This window comes from Tachypleus tridentatus, chromosome 9 (genome assembly GCF_004210375.1).
Source record: "Tachypleus tridentatus isolate NWPU-2018 chromosome 9, ASM421037v1, whole genome shotgun sequence".
Lineage (NCBI taxonomy): Eukaryota > Metazoa > Arthropoda > Merostomata > Xiphosura > Limulidae > Tachypleus > Tachypleus tridentatus.
The window spans coordinates 32,404,185-32,427,571 of NC_134833.1; the positions used below are offsets into that span (position 1 = coordinate 32,404,185).

General features: G+C 35.3%; 1 protein-coding gene across 1 annotated transcript in view; it reads right to left on the reverse strand.

Moving 5' to 3' along the window:
* The window catches only part of LOC143225001 (uncharacterized), an 87,891-nt gene extending 77,113 nt beyond the window's left edge, over positions 1–10,778 (reverse strand). The window contains exon 1 of the mRNA XM_076453610.1: positions 10,447–10,778. Within this exon, the coding sequence (XP_076309725.1) occupies positions 10,447–10,540 (94 nt within the window). The 5' untranslated portion in view covers positions 10,541–10,778. The remainder of the gene's footprint in view (positions 1–10,446) is intronic.
* Positions 10,779–23,387: the final 12,609 nt, after the last annotated feature.

The window sequence follows — 23,387 nt, forward strand, 5'->3', positions numbered from 1 at the left end:
TAGACTAGCATTGATGTGCCTACACACAGATCAAAGCACGAATTTTGGTGTTAGATAGAGCCTCAAACTTAACACTGAATCACTAAAGGACTATGTCAGGATTACGTATGATACAAACACGTAATATTACAGTATAAACAAAGTATTTTACATGTTATTGAAAAATATTAACACTGGTAAAATGTTAAAAAACACAATGAAATTTTTTCCCCAAAAATCTATGTTTAAATTATTTTAAAGACGTTTTGGTTTGTTTTAGCACAAAGTACTATAATGAATTATCTGTGCTGTTCCCGTCATAAATATCGAAACTTGTTTCTTTTAAGTTCGCTGGCATATCGTCGAGCCATTGTGGGTGCACTTTGAGAACAACGTTTTTTAAAACAAGGCTTTTTAAAATACCATCAAAACGTGTAGTGTATTGAAAGATCTTAAAGGAAAACCAAGAAATGGCCTTAATTTTACGGTAAAACAATTCCGTTGTTGACAGTGACATGTCATGTATATAAATTATAATGTAGGCGTTCATAATTTTGTGTTCAATTCGCCTCGTTTCCGCAAGTTACGTAAAATTATCTAAACTGTTTTATTTATTATGCTTTTATAAATTATATTTTTGTATTCCAGCAAATAATACAAACGTTTAATGTACAACACGTACTGTAAAACTAACCAGAAACTAACCACGCGAAAAAAATAACTAAGAAAACTAAATAACATTTGTTTGTTTGTTTCGAGTTTTGCGCAAAGCTACTCAGGGCTATCTTCGCTAGCCGTCCATAATTTAGCAGTGTAAGACTAGTGGGAAGGCAGCTAGTTGTCACCACCCACCGCCAACTCTTCGGCTACACTTTTACCAACGAATAGTGGGATTGATTGTCACATTTTAACGCCCCAACGGCTGAAAGGGCGAGCATGTTTGGTGCGACGAGGATTCTAACCTGCGACCCTCAGATTACGAACCGAACGCCTTAACCCACCTAACCATGCTGGGCCAAAATAACTTTTACGCAGTTTATTTGTTTCTTGATGACGAGAATCCCACTCGAAATAAAATTGTATCTCAGAATGGCTGGAATGGGTATTACAACTGTCGCAAACTCTCTTTTTGTTAACCTGAAGATGACCTAGGAAGGTCGAAACGTTGTTCTCTGCTTTATTAGTAAAAGTGTCAATACCCATACCAGCCGTTCTGAGATACAGTTTGTTTGTTTGTTTTTAGTTTCGCGCAAAGCTACACGAGCGCTATCTGCGCTAGCCGTCTCTAATTTAGCAGTGTAAGACTAGAGGGAAGGTAACTCGCCATCATCACCCGCTGTCAACTCTTGGGCTACTCTTTTACCAACAAATAGTGAGATTGACCGTCACTTTACAATGCCTCCACGACTGAAAAGGCAAGGATTTTTGGTGTGACGGGGAACTTTTCAGTAGAAAACCTGAATTTGAAAGACATAAATACGCACTTTATATGTGCCTCCCAGTGTGTGCAAAAGTCTATAAAATAAATAGTTTAAGTCAATAAACTGCACTGTCGAGACATTTTAATAAGAAAAAGGGAATCAAGCGGCTCAGATCAGGTTTCGATACCAACAATGAGCATAACAAAACTAGCTTACTATGTAGATTTACGCTTAAATGCATTCACAAATATAGACTAACACAACTAAAGAAAATCATTACAAAGCTGAATAGAACATTGCTTGATAATTTTTTGGGTGGAGAAGAAGTGAGCCACAAAACGCAAAGTTAAAGTTACGTCAGATTTTAAGCCTGGTGAAACTTCGTGGGGGGTTAACATACGATGAACACAAACAAAAAAGTTTAGATTACGCTAGATTGTAAGCTTGATTGAAGTTTGCTACTGGTTCATATAAAATAGTAATTTCATCTTTCCCAAAGATTTTAAGTAATTATCTATGTTTAATAAGAGCTTTCACCAAAGGTTTATCGTTTGGATATGGTTTATAAGCTTTATTTAGAAATTAACTAGATCCCTCGTTGAGGACATTGCAATATATAAACAATAAGAGTATTATAATTCATACTTCAAACTTGTAAAGGTGTGATTTCAATAAAAACGAAAATCGCAGTGTGACCAAAGCTTAGCATCAGGCCTTACTGTTTTGTTTATTTCGTTGTTACGATTTTATTTTCAACATGGCAGTATACTGGACGAGTTAGGTTTCATGTGATTTATTAATCATACCAGATATCAGTTTGAACCTATCTAATACAGTAAAACCTGTCTAAGCTGGAAATTATACAAGCCCTAGATATCAAAATGTGGCAGCATTATCTTAAGATTTCTCTTATAAAAGGCCCTCTATATGCTGGAACCTGCGTAACGCGGACGAAAAACTATCTTTCACCTACCTTATCCATCAACATGTAGATTAGAACCTGAGGAAGGCGGACAAATATATCTGATTAAATATTAATTTTTTATTTAATTAATAATTTCCTTAAATATGAATGCATTCTTGTTTAATTAATGATTTGTTTAAATATTAATAAATTATTGGACATTTTGTTACATTAAGTATTGGTTACATTTTTTTTTTTCTGCCTACATTATTGCTGAGGTCGCTATTCAAAAGAACGATTGACTGACTGTACATCTGGTCACATTTGCTGATAGAAAATTAAGGAAACCATGGGTAATAGGTAAAAGTGAAAATCCGCGCTGTTTCAAAAACTTAAGGAAGAATCAACTTCCTGTGGAATGGAAAGCGAATAATAAAGCGTGGATGACAAGCGCTATATTCGAGGAATTTTTGAACAAATTAAACAAAAGAATGGAATAAGAAAAAAGGAATATTCTACTTTTCCTGGATAATGCAACTTGTCATTCAAAAGTTCAACTTTTAAATGTTTGTTTAGTCTTTCTACCTATGTGTACAACATCAGTTCTACATCCACTAGATAATGGAATTACACACTGTATAAAATTGAAATACAGAAAACTGATGCTTCAGCATATTATTACAAACATGGACGACTGTAAGATAGCATCTGAAATGACCGTGAAAATTGCCGTGTTAGATGCTACTGTATTTTTCAGTCATTCAATCAAACGCGTAAAAAATGAATGGGTAATAAAGTGCTTTCGAAACTGTGGATTTATTCTCGATAATGGCGGACTTTGTGAAGAAGTTGTTTGTTATGATGATTCTAGTGAAATCCAAACTCTGATTAAGAGACGGATGAAAATGATTCTGTGAATGTTGACAAGAATGTTTTAACAGAAACTGATTTAAAAAATCAATAATAGAATCGCAAGATGGTAACAGTGTTAGAGAATCAGAAGATGCACAAAATGGAAAAGATAGTGAGGAAATAAAAATCCCTAATTCATCGCAAGCATTAAGTTATATTAATACTATCAAATTGTATGAAGGTCATGAAAAGGCCGTAGAATTGATGTTCTCTTTTAAGCACATGAGAAAGCCCATCAAAAAATGAAACAGTTGAAATTGGACACTTTCTTTCTATAAACTTGATTAAAATTGTGTGTACTTATGTATATTTTGAATGTCTATTTTCGTTCTTTTTCTGATAAATATCGCCCGGCATGGCCAGATGGGTTAAGGCCATCGACTCGTAATCGGAGGGTCGCGGGTTCGAATCCCCGTCGCACCAAACATGCTCGCCCTTTCAGCTGTGGAAGCGTTATAAAGTAACGGTCAATCCCACTATTTGTTGGTAAAAGAGTAGCATAAGAGTTGGCGGTGGGTGGTGATGGCTAGCTGCCCTCCCTCTAGTCTTACACTGCTAAATTAGGGACGACTTGCGCAGATAGCCCTCGTGTAGTTTTGCGCAAATTTCAAAAAACAAAGAAATCTAATAAATATAGCATAAACAGTATAATAACTTTATTTACAAACATCAAGCAAGTATAACGTTCCGCTCAAAAATTATATATAACTAAAAAAATGCATGTTTACTGTGTCTAAGCCGGAAAACCTGCTTAAGCCAAAACTTTTACTCGGTCCCGTGCGATTCCGCCTCAGAGAGGTTTTACTATATATATAATATCCATTCGAAAAAGTTTACAGAATAAATCCAACACACCCTCGTACTCAGTCTCTCGTGGCTAATTCTGCATCACAAAATATACATGATTAGACACACCCAGAAGATTTTGAGGTCTGTGATTGGACATTGAGAAGTGTGTATTTATTTTTTATTACTTGAACAAACGAATACATATATATTTAAAACAAGAAGAAGTAAAATAGCATTAAAATACTCTGTTATTATTTTTTCTCGAGATTGTATTGTAAAGTGCACGAAGGCGGAACAAACTAATAAGAAGCAGTATTTCTTGTAGGTATTAAAAATAAGTCATAGCATATAATAACTTGTTTTTAATCTGTTATACTCAAAATAACCAATTTGAAATTCTAAAAACCCATGAGTGAAAGTAAAGAAGCAAAAGCTATAATTTATCAATCACACTACGAGACTTTTTGCCCAAAAACGGGGCAGGCAGGCTGGGGGATGTGAGAGACACGATAATATAATCACAAAATAACGACAAACATATTAATGGTCTAGGAGCCATGTCTACACAAATATGCATGTTGTCAATTTTCATGAACAACAGCTGTTAGGGTGCAAATCAAATTAACCAAGTGAAACGTAATTTTACCAATTTTATTTATGTCATCTACAAACCCGATTTTTAGTTGGGAATTAATTAACCTTATAGGCGTTAATACATCGTTAGGTTGACTGTTTTAACACTTTTTATATATTATTATTTTATTTTAATTAACTTTACTATCATTTTTAAAAACTAACGAAACAACCACCTAACTAGTCTTCTTTTGTATAACGCCCCTTCCCCGTGGCACAGCAGTATATCTGCTGACTTAAACGCTGTAAGCCGAGTTTCGATACTCCTGGTGGGGAGGGTCGCAGGTTTGAATCCCGGTCGCACCAAACATGCTCGCCCTTTTGGCCGTGGGGTGTTATAATGTTACGGTCAATCCCACTATTTGTTAGTGAAAGAGTATCCCAAACGTTGGAGGTGAGTAGTAATGACTAGCTGCCTTCCATCTAGTCTTGCACTGCTAAATTAGGGACGGCTATCGCAGATAGCCCTCGTGTAGCTTTGCACGAAATTCAAAACAAACCAAATCAAACTCCTGGTGGGCAAAGCACAGATAACCCGTCGTGTAGTTTTGTGCTTAACTTTAAGCAAATAACGGGTTATTATCAAAGTGAGTGTGGTTTCTCAAATAGTTATATTTAGAGGATACAAAATAACAGAAGAACGTATTGCATATTTATTTCAGAGGGCTGTTATCAAAATGTATGTTATGTATTACTTACAAAAAGTGTATATTCGGTGACTTGTGATACATTTCAGTTGGTGTACGATTAATATAATATATAATAACCATAATGGAAAATTATAATAATCAAACCTTGAAGTGCGAGAATATTTACATAGAAAGAAAATAGAGAGAAAAAGAAATTGAGTGGTTGATTTTTTAGTTCGTTACTCACTATTAATATAACGTGAAATACTTAAAAAGTGTGGATAATTTGTGACATAATATCACAGTAAGTTACTCATTGTTATTCAGAGGACAAATTGGTTACTTACTTGTTTGTGAATTTCATTTAAGCAAAAACTGAGAGGAAAACCTAATTCATTCCAAGACTCAAAACTCCTGTTGTAATAGCCCAGTTTCGTCGAATTCACAGTTCATCAATGTTGCTTGGAAGGAAGAGACAAATGAATAAAGTAGGCCTCGTGTAGTGGTGAACTGTAACCAGCTAGCTTGTTTTAAATACGTAGGTTTTTACTTAGCATTAATAACCTAAACGAGAAACTAGGTTGCTGTGGAGGAAATAGCGAATCAAAGAACAGATTAAACATCTACTTCATATTTTCTTCACCGAAATTATTGTTATTAAACATAGCAACGTAGTATTATCAATACATTTGAAGACATTTTAAAGTGTGGATTTCCTGGTAATATGGAATTTCCATCTCCTTTAGGAAAAAATAAATAATTCCAAGTTAAGAGTGACCACAAGCATTGAAATATGCGTCTCGTGGATAAATATCGATAAGAAAGGAAAATTAAACAGTAGAAAATAAATATTCCGAAGGCTGCAGAATTTTAGCATTTTAAAAGTGACAGTAGCTTACATTACCACGATGATTATCTGTCTACGTCACTAAGAATAAATAAATAGTAGCAACAAAAAGTACCTTTCATTATGTGGACTTTCAATTTGAAATACAAATAAATATATTGGCAAAAGTTTTATGGTGTTAAATTTTTATATTGTTCGGTGTAAAATATTCTGATTTGTCTACTCTAAACCTCGTGTAATGAGACTGTTGAAAGATAAATGTCATATTGGTGCCGGAGATGTAAAATTTAATATCATTAGAAGTCCCGCAAATAACAGAATATGTGAATGTTTTATTCTATTTATCTTTTATTTGACATTTCACTTCAATTCACCCTTAAATTTATTAAGAATAATTAACCTGTTTTTATGATTTTGTTTTAAACAAGTTAGTCAGCGGCCTGGCATAGTTTGATGGTTCGAATATCAACTCCAAACATACTTTCAGTTCCAGCTTTGAAGATTTTATAATTTGACGGTTAAATCGAATCATTTGATTAAAATTTCTCATAAGCTGTCAGCGGATTGCTTAGATTATTTACCTTCCTTCTACTCTATCATTTAAAAATTAAGGAAGGCTCGCACTAGAGGTTTTTGGGAAATAAAAAAAATGTTACTAAGAATTTAGCTGTCTGAAACTCGACACTTATAAACTACAAGCAAAAAATACCCGCCCCCAGTGACGAGAAAAGTTTAAGTTAAGCTCCCCGCTTAAACTATTTCATGGGATTTAGAAATGTTAATTGTGTTTATTCTTGGTTTCACTCAGAACCAAAGCTCAGAGATCCTTATACCTCTCACCGGGAAAAGCAAATGTTGAACATTTCAGTCACGCTAAGAGCTGTTCAAGAAATGCTAACACTAAATATACATTTTTAATATTTAAGTAACCTCACAATTTCAAACGTGATCAATAATGTGGTTAATTCCTAACAGTTTAGTGTAGAATATCCTGCTTGCAAAATAACATTTCTCATCAACATTATTCATGGCTGTTCTGCCGTCATTTTAAAAGTGAATGCTGAGCTTTGCCTGCGTGCGCAGCTTTTCAAACGGGAGACAGACAAAAGTTCGGATAAGACGCCACGCTTCACAATACACATAAGAGTATAATTACAACCGTTGCAAATGAGCACTACTTAGGTAAAATATTTGTACAGGAACTTAATTTTCACATAAGACATTAACGTTAATTTTACTATCATCGACTATCATAAGAAAAGTATGCATGACAAATTAGTTTAAGTGTTTTTCTCGTACTAAGCACAACAAAGTTTAAAATTTATTATTTGTTTGTTTTTGAATTTCGCACAAAGCTATTCGAGGGCTATCTGTGCTAGCCGTCCCTAATTTAACAGTGTAAGACTAGAGGAAAGGCAGCTAGTCATCACCACCCACCGCCAACTCTTGGGCTATTCTTTTACCAACGAATAGTGGGATTGACTGTAACATTATAACGCCCCCACAGCTGAAAGGGCAAGCATGTTTAGCACGACGGAGATGCGAACCCGCGACCCTCAGATTACGAGTCGCACGCCTTAACACGCTTGGCCATGCCGGGCCTTTATTATTTGTTATTAACAGCGACTGTATTTTAAATTAGTCGGAGTTAAAGCAACAACAACAAAACATGTTTATGTCACACAGTTCTTCTAATCGGTGATCTCTCTTTGTCTATTTCGCCATCTGGGTATCATATTACTGTCATAATGTTTTTTTTTTAATATTCTATCAATATTATATGACAAGCCCCTCATGAAGTCTGGTGCTGACAGTGTGATATGTGAATATTGTTTCCATATGTCTACAGCATGGAAGAGACGCAAAATAAACAACAGTAATTTGTCTTTGATCAAAAAGTCTTTCGAGACATTGCGGTGTTCGTATTATAAAATTCAAAAGTTTGGGCTAGTAAAGAAAAAAGACAGATGTCGCTTGTACACTGCAAAATTTGAGCTTCAGTGCAAGGAAAACCAGGAAATTAGTAGTAGAAACACTAAGAAAGACGAGAATAGCCACTCAAAATATTTAACTTGAAAGGTGAACAAATTAACATATACATAACATTTTGATGTTATTTAATTCACAAAGCAATGCCGGGATTATTATTATATGTGTGTGTGTACACGTAGTATACAAAATATTAATGTAAGTTTTAGTAAGATCCTGACTGAGCTAATTTTAAAAATTTGATATGATTATGTACGGCTTAACAATACACTACCCGGTTGAATATGACTTTATCAGGACTGGCACTCGACTCCTAATCTGAAGGTCGAGAGTGCGAATCCCCGTCACACCAAACATGCTCGCCCTTTTTGCCGTGGGGGCGTTATAATGTTACGATCAATCCTACTATTCATTGGTAAAATAGTAGCCCAATAGTTGGCGGTAGGTAATGATAACTAGTTGCCTTCCTTCTAGTCTTACACTACTACATTAGGGACAGCTAGCGCAGATAGCTGTCGTATAGCTTCACGCGAAATTCAAAACAAATGACTTCATGATTAGGATGTTTAGGCTGTGAATCTGAGAGTTTATGGTTCACGTCTCTTTGCCGCAAAAACTGGCCTTACATTTTGGGGCATGGGTGTTCACTAAGAGTAATGATCATATCTCATTATAGGTTATATTTGTTTATTTTCAAGCATAAAACTGCACAATGGTTACCAAAACCCAAAATTCAGTATTATAAGCTGAGTCACAGGAAGGGTGCGCTATTAGGTTGGGCAAACGTAGTAGAGGAGTTGGCAGTGGGTGCTGTTGACTGGATGCCCTCCAGGTATGCACATCAGGTATAAATAAAATCAAGTTATAACTCTTTTGTCGTTGTTACCGAACATTCTAACCCACCAAACAAACAACGACACTACCAAACTTTAATTTGTGCAGTTAAACAATATTGTTCTGAAAAGTTAAAACTGTTAAATAAATGTCGTAATTTTAAGTATTTAGAGACGAGGTCTCAGTAACAAAATGCAGTAGTGTTATGAATGTCTCGTTTGCATTAATTGATGTGCTACATAGAGCAAATAATTTTTCATTATTGATAATATAACTTATTTGGAAAATTTATTGATGTTTTCTATGCTTACTTGTTGCAAGGAAAAAATGTTTTATTCAAAACATAAAATAAGTTAAACCGTTTCTCCTTCTGTCAATACCGCTCCATCCCTCTAGGTGTCACCGTGAGACGGTTTTATTATTTTAACGATTCCTCTTCGACACGTGAGGTCCCATCAGCTCAAATTATTTGAAAAACACTTTTCTTGTTACACTTAAAGAAAATATCTTTTAGTTAGGATATCTAATATAGCTGTACACGTAGTCCACAGATATATGTATGAGGTAGAAACATATCGTTGAGTTTTATACTAAATAATTTTTGTAACGTGTTTTATAAAGGATTATTCCTAAACAAAAATCTTTGTGATTTGGTACCCACTTCTCAAATCAGATGGTGTTTTCTTATAATAAAGCCACATCGGACTATCTTTTGTGTCCACCGAGGGGAATCGACGAACCCCAGATTTTAGCGTTGTAAATCCCAAGATTTACACTTGTCTCAGCATAAGTAAGCAAATTAATTGGAGGAATTGCTTTCTTAGGGGTTAAAATCTTATTATAAAACCAACAGGAACAACGTTAGCAAAAACAAACAAACAAACACATAGAATAAAAATGTTAGTAAATTAGTGAATCACACATGAAAACAATAACTGAAGAACTTCATAAAAACCTTTGAACTTTCGACTCCTATGATCTTGAAGAAGACGCTCTGATTTTTTCGGAAAATAATCTACCACTGAGGAAGACAGAATCACCTGTTGAAAGCGCTAGAATTTTGTCACTTTTAAAGTGATTCACGTAATCTACAGTATATTCTTGAAAGAAAAAAAAAAGAAAAAGAGAAGAAAACAAAATAAGGGGTCGGACGTTAATTTCTTGGGATCGTGTTTTCATATTGTTAGCGTAAGTTAACGAATTAATGTGAATGTTTTATATTATGTTATTATTGATTGCTTTTCTGACGTTGGTAGCGAAATACAAGTTACTAAAAATACGCTTTTTATTTTTGTGCTAAAAATTAATTGCAAGACGCGGTCAAACCAAGTGTTAATGGACTATGTCCCTTATTTTATAACAAGTACACTTTCTAATATTACAAAGAATGAACATGTAAAAGATTGGTATTGTTTATTTTGTTTCATTTTTATTGAATAAATGAATTTAATAAAACACATAAGAAATAATTATGCATTAAATTGCACAAATGTTAAACTGGACACATACCGAAGAGGCCTGGTTCCACGATGTTCTGGGCAGTGGCTAGTATGCACAGAAGAGAGATGAACCAGAGATAGCTGGTCAGTTTATGAATCTTCATGGTCCTAAAGGAGTCAGTGATCAACCAATGGTTTGTAACTGTCACGAGCTGATCATCAGCCTTTTTTTTTATTCCTCTTGAAATACGTTATGTGATATACAAACTCAGATCAGAGTGTTCTATGATGCAGTTTCCTTTCTATTGATAATGTTTCGATACCTAAGAACGAGAACTCCAGCGACTAAACAGGGCAGAAAACAGCCCGTTCAGCTCCTTTCTGGAGAAAATTTAGTTGAGACTTAATTTATGTATGTAACTAATAGCTTGTCTTGTTGATGCTAATGGCTGCCCACGCTCTACCAAACAAACAAAAAAAAAAAAAAACAAGAAGTCGTGGACAGGATGCCAAAAATAATATGATTAGTCCATATGGGCCAATCGGCTCTTCTGTCATGTTTCGTGCTGTTTCTTCATTCGCTATCATCGCCTTATCCAAATTCTTCTTCTACGCGACTCCTCCGCATCCTCCAATGACTTCAAGATGACAAAGGAATGTAAGTTCTTCTTATATCTACCAGAGTTTGATTCTACGTGATAAAGAATCGATTCCAAGCAAACCAGGAAGATGTTATCAAAGTAAATGACAAATAAGATGTTTTCGTGCAGATGGAAAAAAAAAATCATATTCAGTATGGAACGATTCAGATTATTACAAATTGTGTGAATTAGATGTAAAATCGTTATAAAAATGTCTTTAAATAAGAAAAAACTAGTTATTTCTCAGATACGTTCAAGTAAAGGAAAGAGAGGCTTAAAGTATGAGGACCAAATGAAAAATATTTACATTTAGAAAATTTTAAAGATGTCAAAAATGATTCACATTTTAGATAATAAATTACAATTAACAGAAATTGTGACAGCTTAGATATACTAAAATGAAAGTGAAGTTAGGCCAAATAGTTCAGTATACCAAAAACAATAGAATATTTAGTCCATTCATTTTGAATACAGTGGAACCAGAGTACATTTGGTCAAAATAATCATTGTGCAACTAGGCTTAAATTTGTAGATAACCATAGTGAAAGAGAGTCTGCTTAACAAAGACTTACTAATAACCACAATGAAAGCGAGTCTACTTAAGTTAGACTTACAAATTATAAAATAAAGTCTATTTAACTTAAGACTTACCAATAATCATAGTGAAAATCAATCTACTGAAGTTAGATTTACAATAACCGCAATGAAAATGAAGTTACTTAGTTTACACTAACGAATAACCACAGCGAAAGTGAAGCTAATTAACTTAGATTTATCCACAGCCGTTTTAAAATTAATTCATTTAATTTACATTTACCAGAAGCTTTAGTGAAAGTGAATCAACTTAACATATTATTGTTAGTAGCTTTAGAAAACCTGTTTAACATACATTTATCATTCAACCTCTCTGGCTCAACAGTAAATATGAGGACTTGTATTGCTAAAAATCGTGTTTGGATACACGCGATGGGCAAAGCAAATATAGACCACTGTTTAGCTTGGCGCTTAACAAGAAACAAACAGACTTATTAATAACCGTAGTGCAGTTAGTCTATTTCTATTAAACATGTTAATAACTATAATGCAGCTAGTTCACTGATAAAGTACAGACATTGCAAGACGAGTATCGACCTCATATTGATTAAAGAAATTTGAAGCTGTATTTCGCTGGCAAGCTAGACAATCTGGATGTGTATTATATAATCAGTCTAATCAATTAGTGATGTTATTTATGATAACTCTATTATCGACCTAGTGACGCCAATGATAAATGAAGGAAAGCAAAATTATATATATCTTATATGACCAAATACGTGTCATATTACAATCTATATTATCACTACATTATAACTATTAATGTGATGTTTGCACAACTAACCAATGACTGTAGAGTTGCGTCCATCTTTATCCAAAGTGTTAATCTTTTCTTCAGTTCTTTAAACTTGGGCTGTTTTACTTTTCTTCCATAACTTTGTTGTAAACAGTATTCATTTTTTGACTGACTTAATATTTTGTGACCTGCGAACACCACTGGTGGCACAGTAATAGATTCACCATCTAGCACCTTGTGACCTGTAAAAACATCTGGTGATATAGTCACTTGTTCATCGTCTAATACCTTGTGATCTGTGATAATCTTTAGTAGTATAGTCACTGGTCCATCGACAGTGTGTTTAGCCAGTTAATGGATCTTTCATAGTTAACGTATTCAGACGCTTGATGAACTTAATGTATACGTTAGACATTGCATTGTAAGTGATGTTAACAGTTTAAAGTTTAAAATTCTAGATAACTCCCAACCATAAAAACTGATATTTTTGTGTGTACATTACACTTTTTACCGTGCAGTGTTACTTGTATTTGAAAATTTATAATTCTGTATAACTTTGGCGAGCCTTATGTTCACGTTAAGATTCAATCATTGGTGATAACACAATTCAAAAGTTTATACTTTGAGGTAGCTCGGTATAGCCAGGTGGGTTAAGGCGTTAGACTCGTAATCTGAGGGTCGCGAGTTCGAATCCCGGTTGCACCAAACATGCTCGCCCTTTCAACCGTGGGGGCTTTATAATGTTATGGTCAATCCCACTATTCGTTAGTAAAAGAGTAGCCCAAGAGTTGGCGGTGGGTGGTGATGACTAGCTGCTTTCCCTCTAGTCTTACACTACTAAATTAGGGACGGCTAGCGCAGATAGGCCTCGTGTAGCTTTGCGCAAAATTAACAATAAACAATCCATGATGCTTCATCTAGTGTATCCGTAATGCAAATTTGACTTGTGGCGACTCTAATATCCACGTTGGACATTTTTGTTTTCTAGAATCATTACTGTTTTTGTTTTTTTCTTACAGCAAAGCCACATCAGGCTATCTGCTGAGCCCACCGAGGGGAATCGAACCCCTGATTTTAGCGTTGTAAGTTCGGAGATATACCGTTGTACTAACGGGGGGCCAAAATCATCACTGTCTGGAAGTTTATAATAAACCTATTAAAATGTCTAAAATGATTTCTAAGCATGGAATATAAACAATATACTTATTTTCAATTTGTTAAGAAATTTTCTGTCCAACATTAAATGTTCGTCTTCGTTTTCAATTTATCTTTTAATAAAGTTATAACGTACTAGATACAGCATTGTTAGTTGTGGAATATAAACCTTAAATTTTGTTATTCCTCAATATCTGTACAACACTTTTCATCTGCAGGTTTTTACATAATTTTAAACTACAATAATATTCCAAAATTTCTATAAACGCCACACTAATGTTTTACTTATAACACACTTTTCGGTTAAACTTATAAAACACCATTACTAAGTGTCACATCAAAAAATAGTAACATGATATTTTATACAGTTAAGGCTAGAAACATCACCTTCGTCCTCCGCTGGTACAGCGGTAACACACTTTTCGGTTAAACTTATAAAACACCATTACTAAGTGTCACATCAAAAAATAGTAACATGATATTTTATACAGTTAAGGCTAGAAACATCACCTTCGTCCTCCGCTGGTACAGCGGTAACACACTTTCGGTTAAACTTATAAAACACCATTACTAAGTGTCACATCAAAAAATAGTAACATGATATTTTATACAGTTAAGGCTAGAAACATCACCTTCGTCCTCCGCTGGTACAGCGGTAACACACTTTTCGGTTAAACTTATAAAACACCATTACTAAGTGTCACATCAAAAAATAGTAACATGCTATTTTTTACTGTTAAGGCTAGAAACATCACCTTCGTCCTCCGCTGGTACAGCGGTAACACACTTTTCGGTTAAACTTATAAAACACCATTACTAAGTGTCACATCAAAAAATAGTAACATGATATTTTATACTGTTAAGGCTAGAAACATCACCTTCGTCCTCCGCTGGTACAGCGGTAACACACTTTTCGGTTAAACTTATAAAACACCATTACTAAGTGTCACATCAAAAAATAGTAACATGATATTTTATACAGTTAAGGCTAGAAACATCACCTTCGTCCTCCGCTGGTACAGCGGTAAGTCTATGAATTTACAACTCTAAAAATAGGGGATTGATTCCCCTCGGTGGCCTCCGCACATATGCCGATGTGGTTTTGCTATAAGAAAAACACACACATCGCCTTTGTCAATACAATGATAAAGTTATAAATCTCAATGTTGTGAAGTTTTGATTCGGGCATTAAAATATGTTAAATAATTCTAGATATAAGTTTTTTTGAATTTCGCGCAAAGCTACTCGAGGGCTATCTGCGCTAGCCGTCCCTAATTTAGTAGTGTAATACTAGAGAGAAGGCAGCTAGTCATCACCACCCACCGCCAACTCTTTGGCTACTATTTTACCAACGCATAGTGGGATTGACAGTAACATTATAATGCTCCTCCAGCTGGGAGGGCGAGCATGTTTGGTGCGACTGGAATTCGAACTCGCGACGCTCGGCTTACGAGTCGAACGCTTTAACACGCTTGGCTATGCCGGGCCGTTTTTCAGTAAGTATAACAGCTTATATCGTATACTCATTCCATATATTTCCAGTTCTTAGCAAAACACCATTTCCAACAGTGGCTGGGTGTATTAAAACTGCTATCACGTTTCAAAAGTAAATTCATAAAGCCGTTTAACTATATTCGAATATCGTGTCTTTCCAAATTATCGAGCTGTTTAAAATATAATCAGTTTGCGCTTTCTTAATAAAAGTAAAAAATCTAGAGAGGTTAAATTGGGAATTTCACATTTAATATCAAGCACAATGAAAATAATGACTTCCTACATAAGTAATAACATTATGGAAAAACAAAAATTTGAAACTAAAATACATCTCAGCTTAAGATTCAAAATGTTCTTCATATCGATTTCCAAAAGTTGAAATTTTAAAAGTGTAAATTACTTTTTTGAGGGGTGGGGTGACTTTAGCGGATATCATAAAACTGTTTCTTTACTGCCAACAAGAACGACGTATGTAGACTATCCTAAATAAATTTTGTCAATAAACCCATTCTAAATTATGTTTCTTGAAACGTGGATTTTGAGATGACAAATAACATAAAAATTACCACTCCGAATGCTGACAGCTTTAACCTATTCAATATGCTAAACAAAGAAAGAACCCTAAAGCATGCCTTGCTGATCCTGTCACGTGATTCGACCTAGCTGCAGTGGACATGGACGAATGAAAGAAACTGTATTATCATCTGATTCTCATTTCTCCCACGTGTTGACTGTTTTCTTTGACCTTAAATTAGAAATACATATTTGCACGGTATGGTTGGAATGCAAAACACAGAATAGATATGTGCTAACTTTATTATTTATTAAAATTGTATCCGATTCGTTAACAGGGAACTAACAAAAACCGTGCTTACTGCGTATTTCAAGTATCTTCAGAGAAATTTGCTCGTATACCACTGGCGCGTGCCAGACTATGAAAAAAAAAAAGAAGTTGTCGCTGTTGTTCCATTAATATAGCCAAAATTTGTATATGATATCACTAACTCTTAGCTCTTGCAATGAACATATAAATTTTATTAGTCTGCAAAATTATAAATTTTTCACTAGGTGACGCCAGTGAACAATATAAGCGAACTAATACATTTAGAACTAATATGGTTCTTAATATAAAACCATAAAATACTGTTACTAAATGGTAAAAACGCTATTTGAAAGTTGTAATTAACTAATTAGCCACTTGATAACGGCACAATTAAAATAATTTGCTGAAAAGCATTCGAACCATTGAAATTTATAAATAGTAATGAATGCATATGTGTGGCCCGGCTTGGCCAAGCATGTTAAGGCGTTCGACTCCTAATCCGAGTGTCGCGGGTTCGAAACTCGGTGGCACCAAACATGCTCGCACTTTCAGCCGTGGTGACGTTATAATGTGACGGTCACTCCACTATTCGTTGGTAAAAGAGTAGCCCAAGAGTTGGCGGTGGGTGGTGATGACTAGCTGCCTTCCCTCTAGTCTTACACTACAAAATTAGGAACGGCTAGAACAGATAGCCCTCGTGTAGCTTTGCCCGAAATTCAAAAACAAACAACCAATATACTTTTTCTCTCTCGTCGTTTATTAAAAACAAACAAATAAACAACCGAATTAAATCTATAAGATGGTACGAAATTATTTACTATTTAGTTGATACTAACGTTAAGTATGTTTTAAAAGAAATAAGAAATTTTCTTGTCTTCCCTCAAACAACAAACAAAAAACCCATAGAAATGGAAACATTGTTCTGGCCTGGTATGGCCAAGCGCGTAAGGCGTGCGACTCGGCGCAACACAGAACTGACTAGCTGGAATAATTTAGAAAAAAATTTTAGTCAAAGAGCGACGTTTCCAGATGGTATTTCAGCTTCTCGATACAATCAATGTTTAAACATCATATATAGCTCTACCTTTCACATCACTTAGATAAAACTTATTTATCTAATAAAATAAAGAAGGAATATTGAAAAGTGTAGAGTTAAAATCAGAATCTCTCTAGTTTGGTTTGTTTTTTGAATTTCGTGCAAAGCTACACGAGGGCTATCTGCGCTAACCTTCTCTAATTTAGCAGTTTAAGACTAGAGGGAAGGCAGCTAGTCATCACCACTCACCGCTAACTCTTGGACTACTCTTTTACCAACGAATAGTGGGATTGACCGTCACATTTATAACGCCCCCACGGCTGAAAGGGCGAGCATGTTTGGTGCGACGGGGATTCGAAGCCGCGACCCTCAGAATACGAGTATAACGCCTTAACCCACCTGGCCATGCCGGGCCCTCTAGTTTGGATAAACACGAAAATGCTCAATGATAAAAGTGGTCGGTCGAGTTGAATTCTGTGTTGTTAATAACCGAATTTCTACCGCTTACATTCACATTCTGGTTCATAAATACTTGTATGATCGTATAGTTATCTCAAACGTAAAGCAAAACTGATAATGAACCGATAAATGTATAAGATAACGATGCCTAAGATATAAAATACAAAATGTTCTAGTAGCTGGAAGCAGCTGGCTATTTTTTTTTTTTTTTAAATCAACTCGAAAATTACTTGAAAAGAAAAACGCATCTGAAGTCACTAGAGCCAGGAGCACTGTATTTATACATATAATAATTAGGCTTAATACTTTCTTCCTTGTGGTTTAGTTTTACTAAAATATACATGAAGATATGGGATCTAGGTGATTCATCAACGTGATACTGACATTGTGGTTCCAATGATAATCTCTAAACCAATAATAATTCTGTAAACAATAACCAGTACAGAGTGGTTATAGCAGTCACGAACAACTCGTGCTGATGAAGAGAGCTCAGAACGAAACGGTTTGTTTGTTTTCAAAATTTATTTATCTTTCATAGTTGAAGCGCTAACCATCTTATTTTTAACTCTTCCACTTTCTATGTAAAATACAAAGAACTTATCATAATGTGAATTATTAAATACTTTTAATTCAGATGTATATTTCTACAGTTCTGCATAAGGCTCGTCATGTATATTTCTACAGTTCTGCATAAGGCTCGTCATGTATATTTCTACAGTTCAGCATAAGGCTTGTTTTCCTTTTTTCTTTTCCCGAGCTGTTGTAGAAACTTAGTAAAATTCTCCTGCGATCCTGAAGACTTACAGCCTATAATATTTTAAACAGCTTGTCTAATGAATAGTTTAAAAGAATAAATTAGTAAGCTGGTACATACAATCAGTCGCCTCTAGTAGCACAGCGGCATGTCTTACAACGCTAGAAGCTGGATTTCGATATGCATGGTGGCAGAGCACACATAGTCTCTCGTGTAGTTTTGTGAGTAATTTCAAACAATCAGCTACGTAAGCATCGCAAACTTTAACCTATCCAAACGATTTCTTTTTTTTTTTTTTTAAAGCTGGTACATAAAAATCAACCACATAAGCGTTGTGAACTTTAACCTACGAAAATGAAGTTTTTGTTTTAAACTGGTACACACAATCAACTTTACAAACGTTGTAAACTTCAACCCACCAATAGTGTAGGAAGGAGTTTCAAAGTGGAGATGCTTGGCTACACATGCAGACTTTACAACGAGAGATTTAAAATAGAAACAGCTGTTAAAACAATGCATTCTGACTACTATAATAAATACAATTTGAATATTATATTTAATTAACTGTGATCATTAATGGGTATATGCACATATAATAAGCATTAAAGATATTTTCATAGAGTTTCCATTTGTAGTCGTAGTCGTTACCTGAAAATGGTAATATCTTCCAAATGTGTTGGAGATATTCCACCTATCAGACAAAATCCGAATGTTGATGTTATATCAGCCGCCAGTAAACATCATTTAAGAGTACGGAGTTCAGTGTTTACACCCTCAATGTCTCAACTCCTTCGCTGTCTGTCTGTTGTAATTCACGTGTCATTATTTGTGCATTACCTTGTATTCGTTGCAGAAACAGAAGAATTACGTTTGAGAACATATTTTCACAAATCTCATATCGGAAATGCAAATACTAGTCCATTACATAACGTTTTGGAACAACATTGGACCTATTGATTCATCTCGGCTGTTTGATCCCATAATCTAAAAAAAAAAAAAAAAATAATCTCAAAGTCAGCCCTAATCGTTCGTATACTTATCAGGCTTTTCTTAAACTCACTTCAAATTAATGCCTCTACAACACCTGAAGGCAACCAATTCCAAAGGCTAACCACCCTGTTGGTAAAATGAAACTGTCTTAGCTGAAGATAACTTTCCTTCCAAAATCTGTATTTGTGTCCTCTAGTCCTACTATTTTCACAGTTAAGTATGAAACAAGATGCTGAATCAACCAATTCCCTTTACAATCTTAAACACCTCAACCAGATCTCCTCTAAATCTTTTTTTCTCAAGATAAAATAGTATAAGAATTTCCTATCTCTCCTCATATGACAAATCCTCCATTCCAGACACCATTCTAGTGACCCTTTCCAACAATTAAATGTCTTTCCTAAAGTAAGGAACCCAAGACTGAACACAATATTCTAAATGTATCCTAACAGCGACCTGTACAATGAAATTATAACCTCATTAAACTTGTATTAAATATTTCTGTAGATACAACCTAAAATCATATTTACCCTACCTCTAACAGCAGCACACTGCTTGGATGGCTTTAGAGACTGATCAATTATTACACCAAGATTCTGTTCCTTCATGACACTGTTAAGGTTGTTTCTATCCAAATTATAATACACCATATGTGCTATCTTTTATTTATAATATTTAAAGCTCATCTGTCATTTATTTGCCCAACTCACTAAATGAACTAAATCCTTTTGTAAATCAGCAGCATTTTCTTCACAGCTAACAACAAACAAAATGTTAATATGATCAGTAAATTTAAGTGATTTATTGACTATTTCTTCACCCATATCATTGATCCAAACCAAAACAAGCAAATATCCTAAAACTAAGCCTTGAGGTACTCCAATTATGACAGTAATAAAGTTTGATTGAACTTCATTTGTAACACCTGGCTGCTTTCTTCCATCTAACCGTTCTTCTGTCCAACTTGGTAACTTATCCCTTGTACCTATAGAAATAACCTTTTTTACTAGTATACTAGTATAGTATAAAAAAAGAAACGCAAAAGGGATATTTTTGTTATTTTAAAGAGAAATATATGTAATCACATTACAAGCTCACGTTACACGTGTTAAGGCACTGATTGTCAGACCAAAATGACAATAAAAGTTGTGCACTTTGAAAACGGAGGAAAACATCGGATTTTTCGCCAAAACGCATTCGTGTCCAATAAATTTGTTTGAGAGATCTGCATGTTCTGCAAGTGCAACATGTGCAAAATCCCTATAAAAGTGACGGGTTCTCGGTTTCCATAGCTCAGTGTTAAGCCACCAATACGCAATACAGTTACGCCAAGACTGACTGAAGCACAACGCAACAACGCCATTGGTCGCTGGAAGCAGGCGAATCTCGATCAGATGATGCCAGAGCTGTGAATGTCCACCCAAGCACCATCACAAGGCTATGGAATCGTCACCAACAATATGGATCAACTTGTGACCGTTCACGATCTGGCAGACCTCGTGTCACCACGCCCGCACAAGATCGCTACATCCGGTTACGTCACCTTCGGGATAGGACCACCACTGCGACGTCTACTGCCTCAACCATACCAGGGCTGTGTAGGATTTCCAATCAGCGATGAATCACGTTTTATGCTTCGTAGGCAGGATGGAAGGACCCGTGTTTACCGTCGCCGAGGTGAACGTTTTGCAGCAAACTGTGTGCAGGATGTTGACAGATTTGGTGGTGGCAGCGTCATGATGTGGGCTGCCATCGCCTACAATGCCAGAACAGATCTTTTGCACATTCGAGGGAATCTTACGGCTCAACGATACGTCGACGAGATTCTTAGGCCCCATGTGCAACCCATCATGGTGAACGTCAACGACGTTTTTCAACATGACAACGCCCGTCCTCACACAGCCCGACTCACCACTGTCTTCTTGAGACACCACAACATCAACGTTCTTCCATGGCCCTCCAGATCACCATATTTAAACCCAATCGAACATCTTTGGGACGAGTTGGACCGACGTCTGCGACGGCGACAACCTCAACCGCAGACTCTACCTCAGCTTGCAGCAGCTTTGCAGGCTGAGTGGACAGCCATTCCACATGACGTGATTCGTCATCTCATCGCTTCCATGGGCAGGAGATGCCAAGCAGTTATTGATGCTCACGGGGGCATACTCGTTATTGACGTTGAGTGACGTTAAACGTCAACTAGTGAGCGTGGACTTCGCATTTACAAACTTTGGATGTTCAGCAGTGAATGTGCAAAGTTTCACACATGTCATACAGAACTACCCGGAATAAACTTGTTAACAATATGTCTCAAATTTTGCCTTTTGCGTTTCTTTTTTTGAAGAGTATATTTTATGTGGTACCTCGTCAAATGCTTTCGGGAAATCCAGATATACTAAATCTATACCTTTGCTTCATCTATATAAGCAGTAATATTTTCAAAGAATGTTAAAATATTTTTGAGGAGAGATTTTGCCACAGTGAAACCATGTTGACTGTCTGATAAAATTCTAAACTTGTTAAATGACTTTGGGAAGCATCTTTTAACAAACTTACCAAAACTTTTCTCACAATTGATGTAAGACTAATGTTTGTTTGTTTGGTTGGTTTGAATTTTGCGCAAAGCTACAAGAGGGCTATCTGTGCTAGCCGTCCCTTAGTTAGCTGTGTAAAACTAGAGGGAAGACAGCTAGTCATCACCACCCACCGCTAACTCTTAAGCTAACTCTTTTACCAACGAATAGTGCGATTGATCGTCACATTATAACGCCTCCACGGCTGAAAGGGCGAGCATGTTTGGTGCGACGGGGATTCGAACCCGCGACCCTCCGATTACGAGTCGATGGCCTTAACCCATCTGGCCATGCCGGGCCCCAAGACTAATGAGTTTATAGTTACTGGGATAATTTTATCACCTCTCTTGAAAGGAGGATTACATTAGCTAACTTCCAATATTCTGGTACCTGCACACTGTTCAAGTACTGACAAAGAATAATAGTAAATGGTTCACGAATCCAATCTTTACCCTCCTCAAAACCCTTAGTGAAATATTGTCTGGTCCAGGAGTCTTATCCATTTTTTAAACTTCTCAATTGTTCTTTACCATCTCAGAATTAATGCAGTCATATTCTTTGATCTTGTTTCCATTTATCAACTGTTCAAGATGTGAAATACTGCTTCAATCTTTATCAGTAAAAAACCGAAAAAAACAAAATTTAGCAACTCAACCGTCTCATAATCATAAGATACTTTCCTTCCTTTATCTTCCATCAAGGGTCGTATCCCTATTTGAACATTTTATTTGCTCGTAAGTATTCAAAGAAATCCTTACTGTTAATTTTTACACGTTCTTTGTGATGTCCTAATTTCTTTTGCCATCAACTTTCTTCATCTTCTGAGACTTCCGTCATACCATTTTTATTCTATATGGAATATGTTTACCTTAAATATTCAAAAAAATATCTTTAAAAGTTTCCCATTACGTAAATGTTTATTATTAGGCTCCATTATATACATTTAAGTGTTAATTTCCGTCATATAGGTTAATTGTTGATTTCCATTGAGTACATTTTTATTGTTGGTTCTTATTACGTACATTTCCATTGTTGATCTATATTATGCACAATTCGTATTAGAGCTTTGTATTTAGTTTTACATGTAAGGCTCGTATTTAACATTGTTCTAATAATTACTTCAAGTTTCGATATCTTCCAATTACACATCCCATTTCAACATTTACTTGAGCGTTTTTCACTTCTTGTTTCTCGTAACAAACTTCGTAAGATATTACTGGGATTACTACCGAAAATATCGTTAGCAGCAATGATTGTTTATTTGTTTTAGAGCAAAGCCATATTAGGTTATCTGCTGTTTCCACCGCGAAGACCAAACTCGGATTATATCGTTGAAAGTCTGTAAACTTACCGCTGTCCCACCTAATCTTGATAAGTAGAGAAAAAAGAAATGTGTGTATATATATTAAACACTCTTTACATACGGTAAAGTGTTCATCCGCATAAAGTAGTGCAAAGTTGTTTAATGACCTTACCACATGCTTGTTTAAAGTATTAAAATTGAGAGTTACAGTTGACTTAATGGGTGGTGGTTGGGAGTTATAATAATTAGTTTATATAACTGGTTAGAACCCTTCATACTAGTACAATTCGTCTTACCACCATAATGGGAGTTGGAATGTTAACTTCAGGAAGTAAGTTTATTTAACTCACCCCCCACTGGTACTACCTTATTTGTATATATTTGTTTTCATTTAACCTCATTTTTAGTTTTATGTTTTTCATTTAATTTTTCTTCTGCTTTAATTTAGAG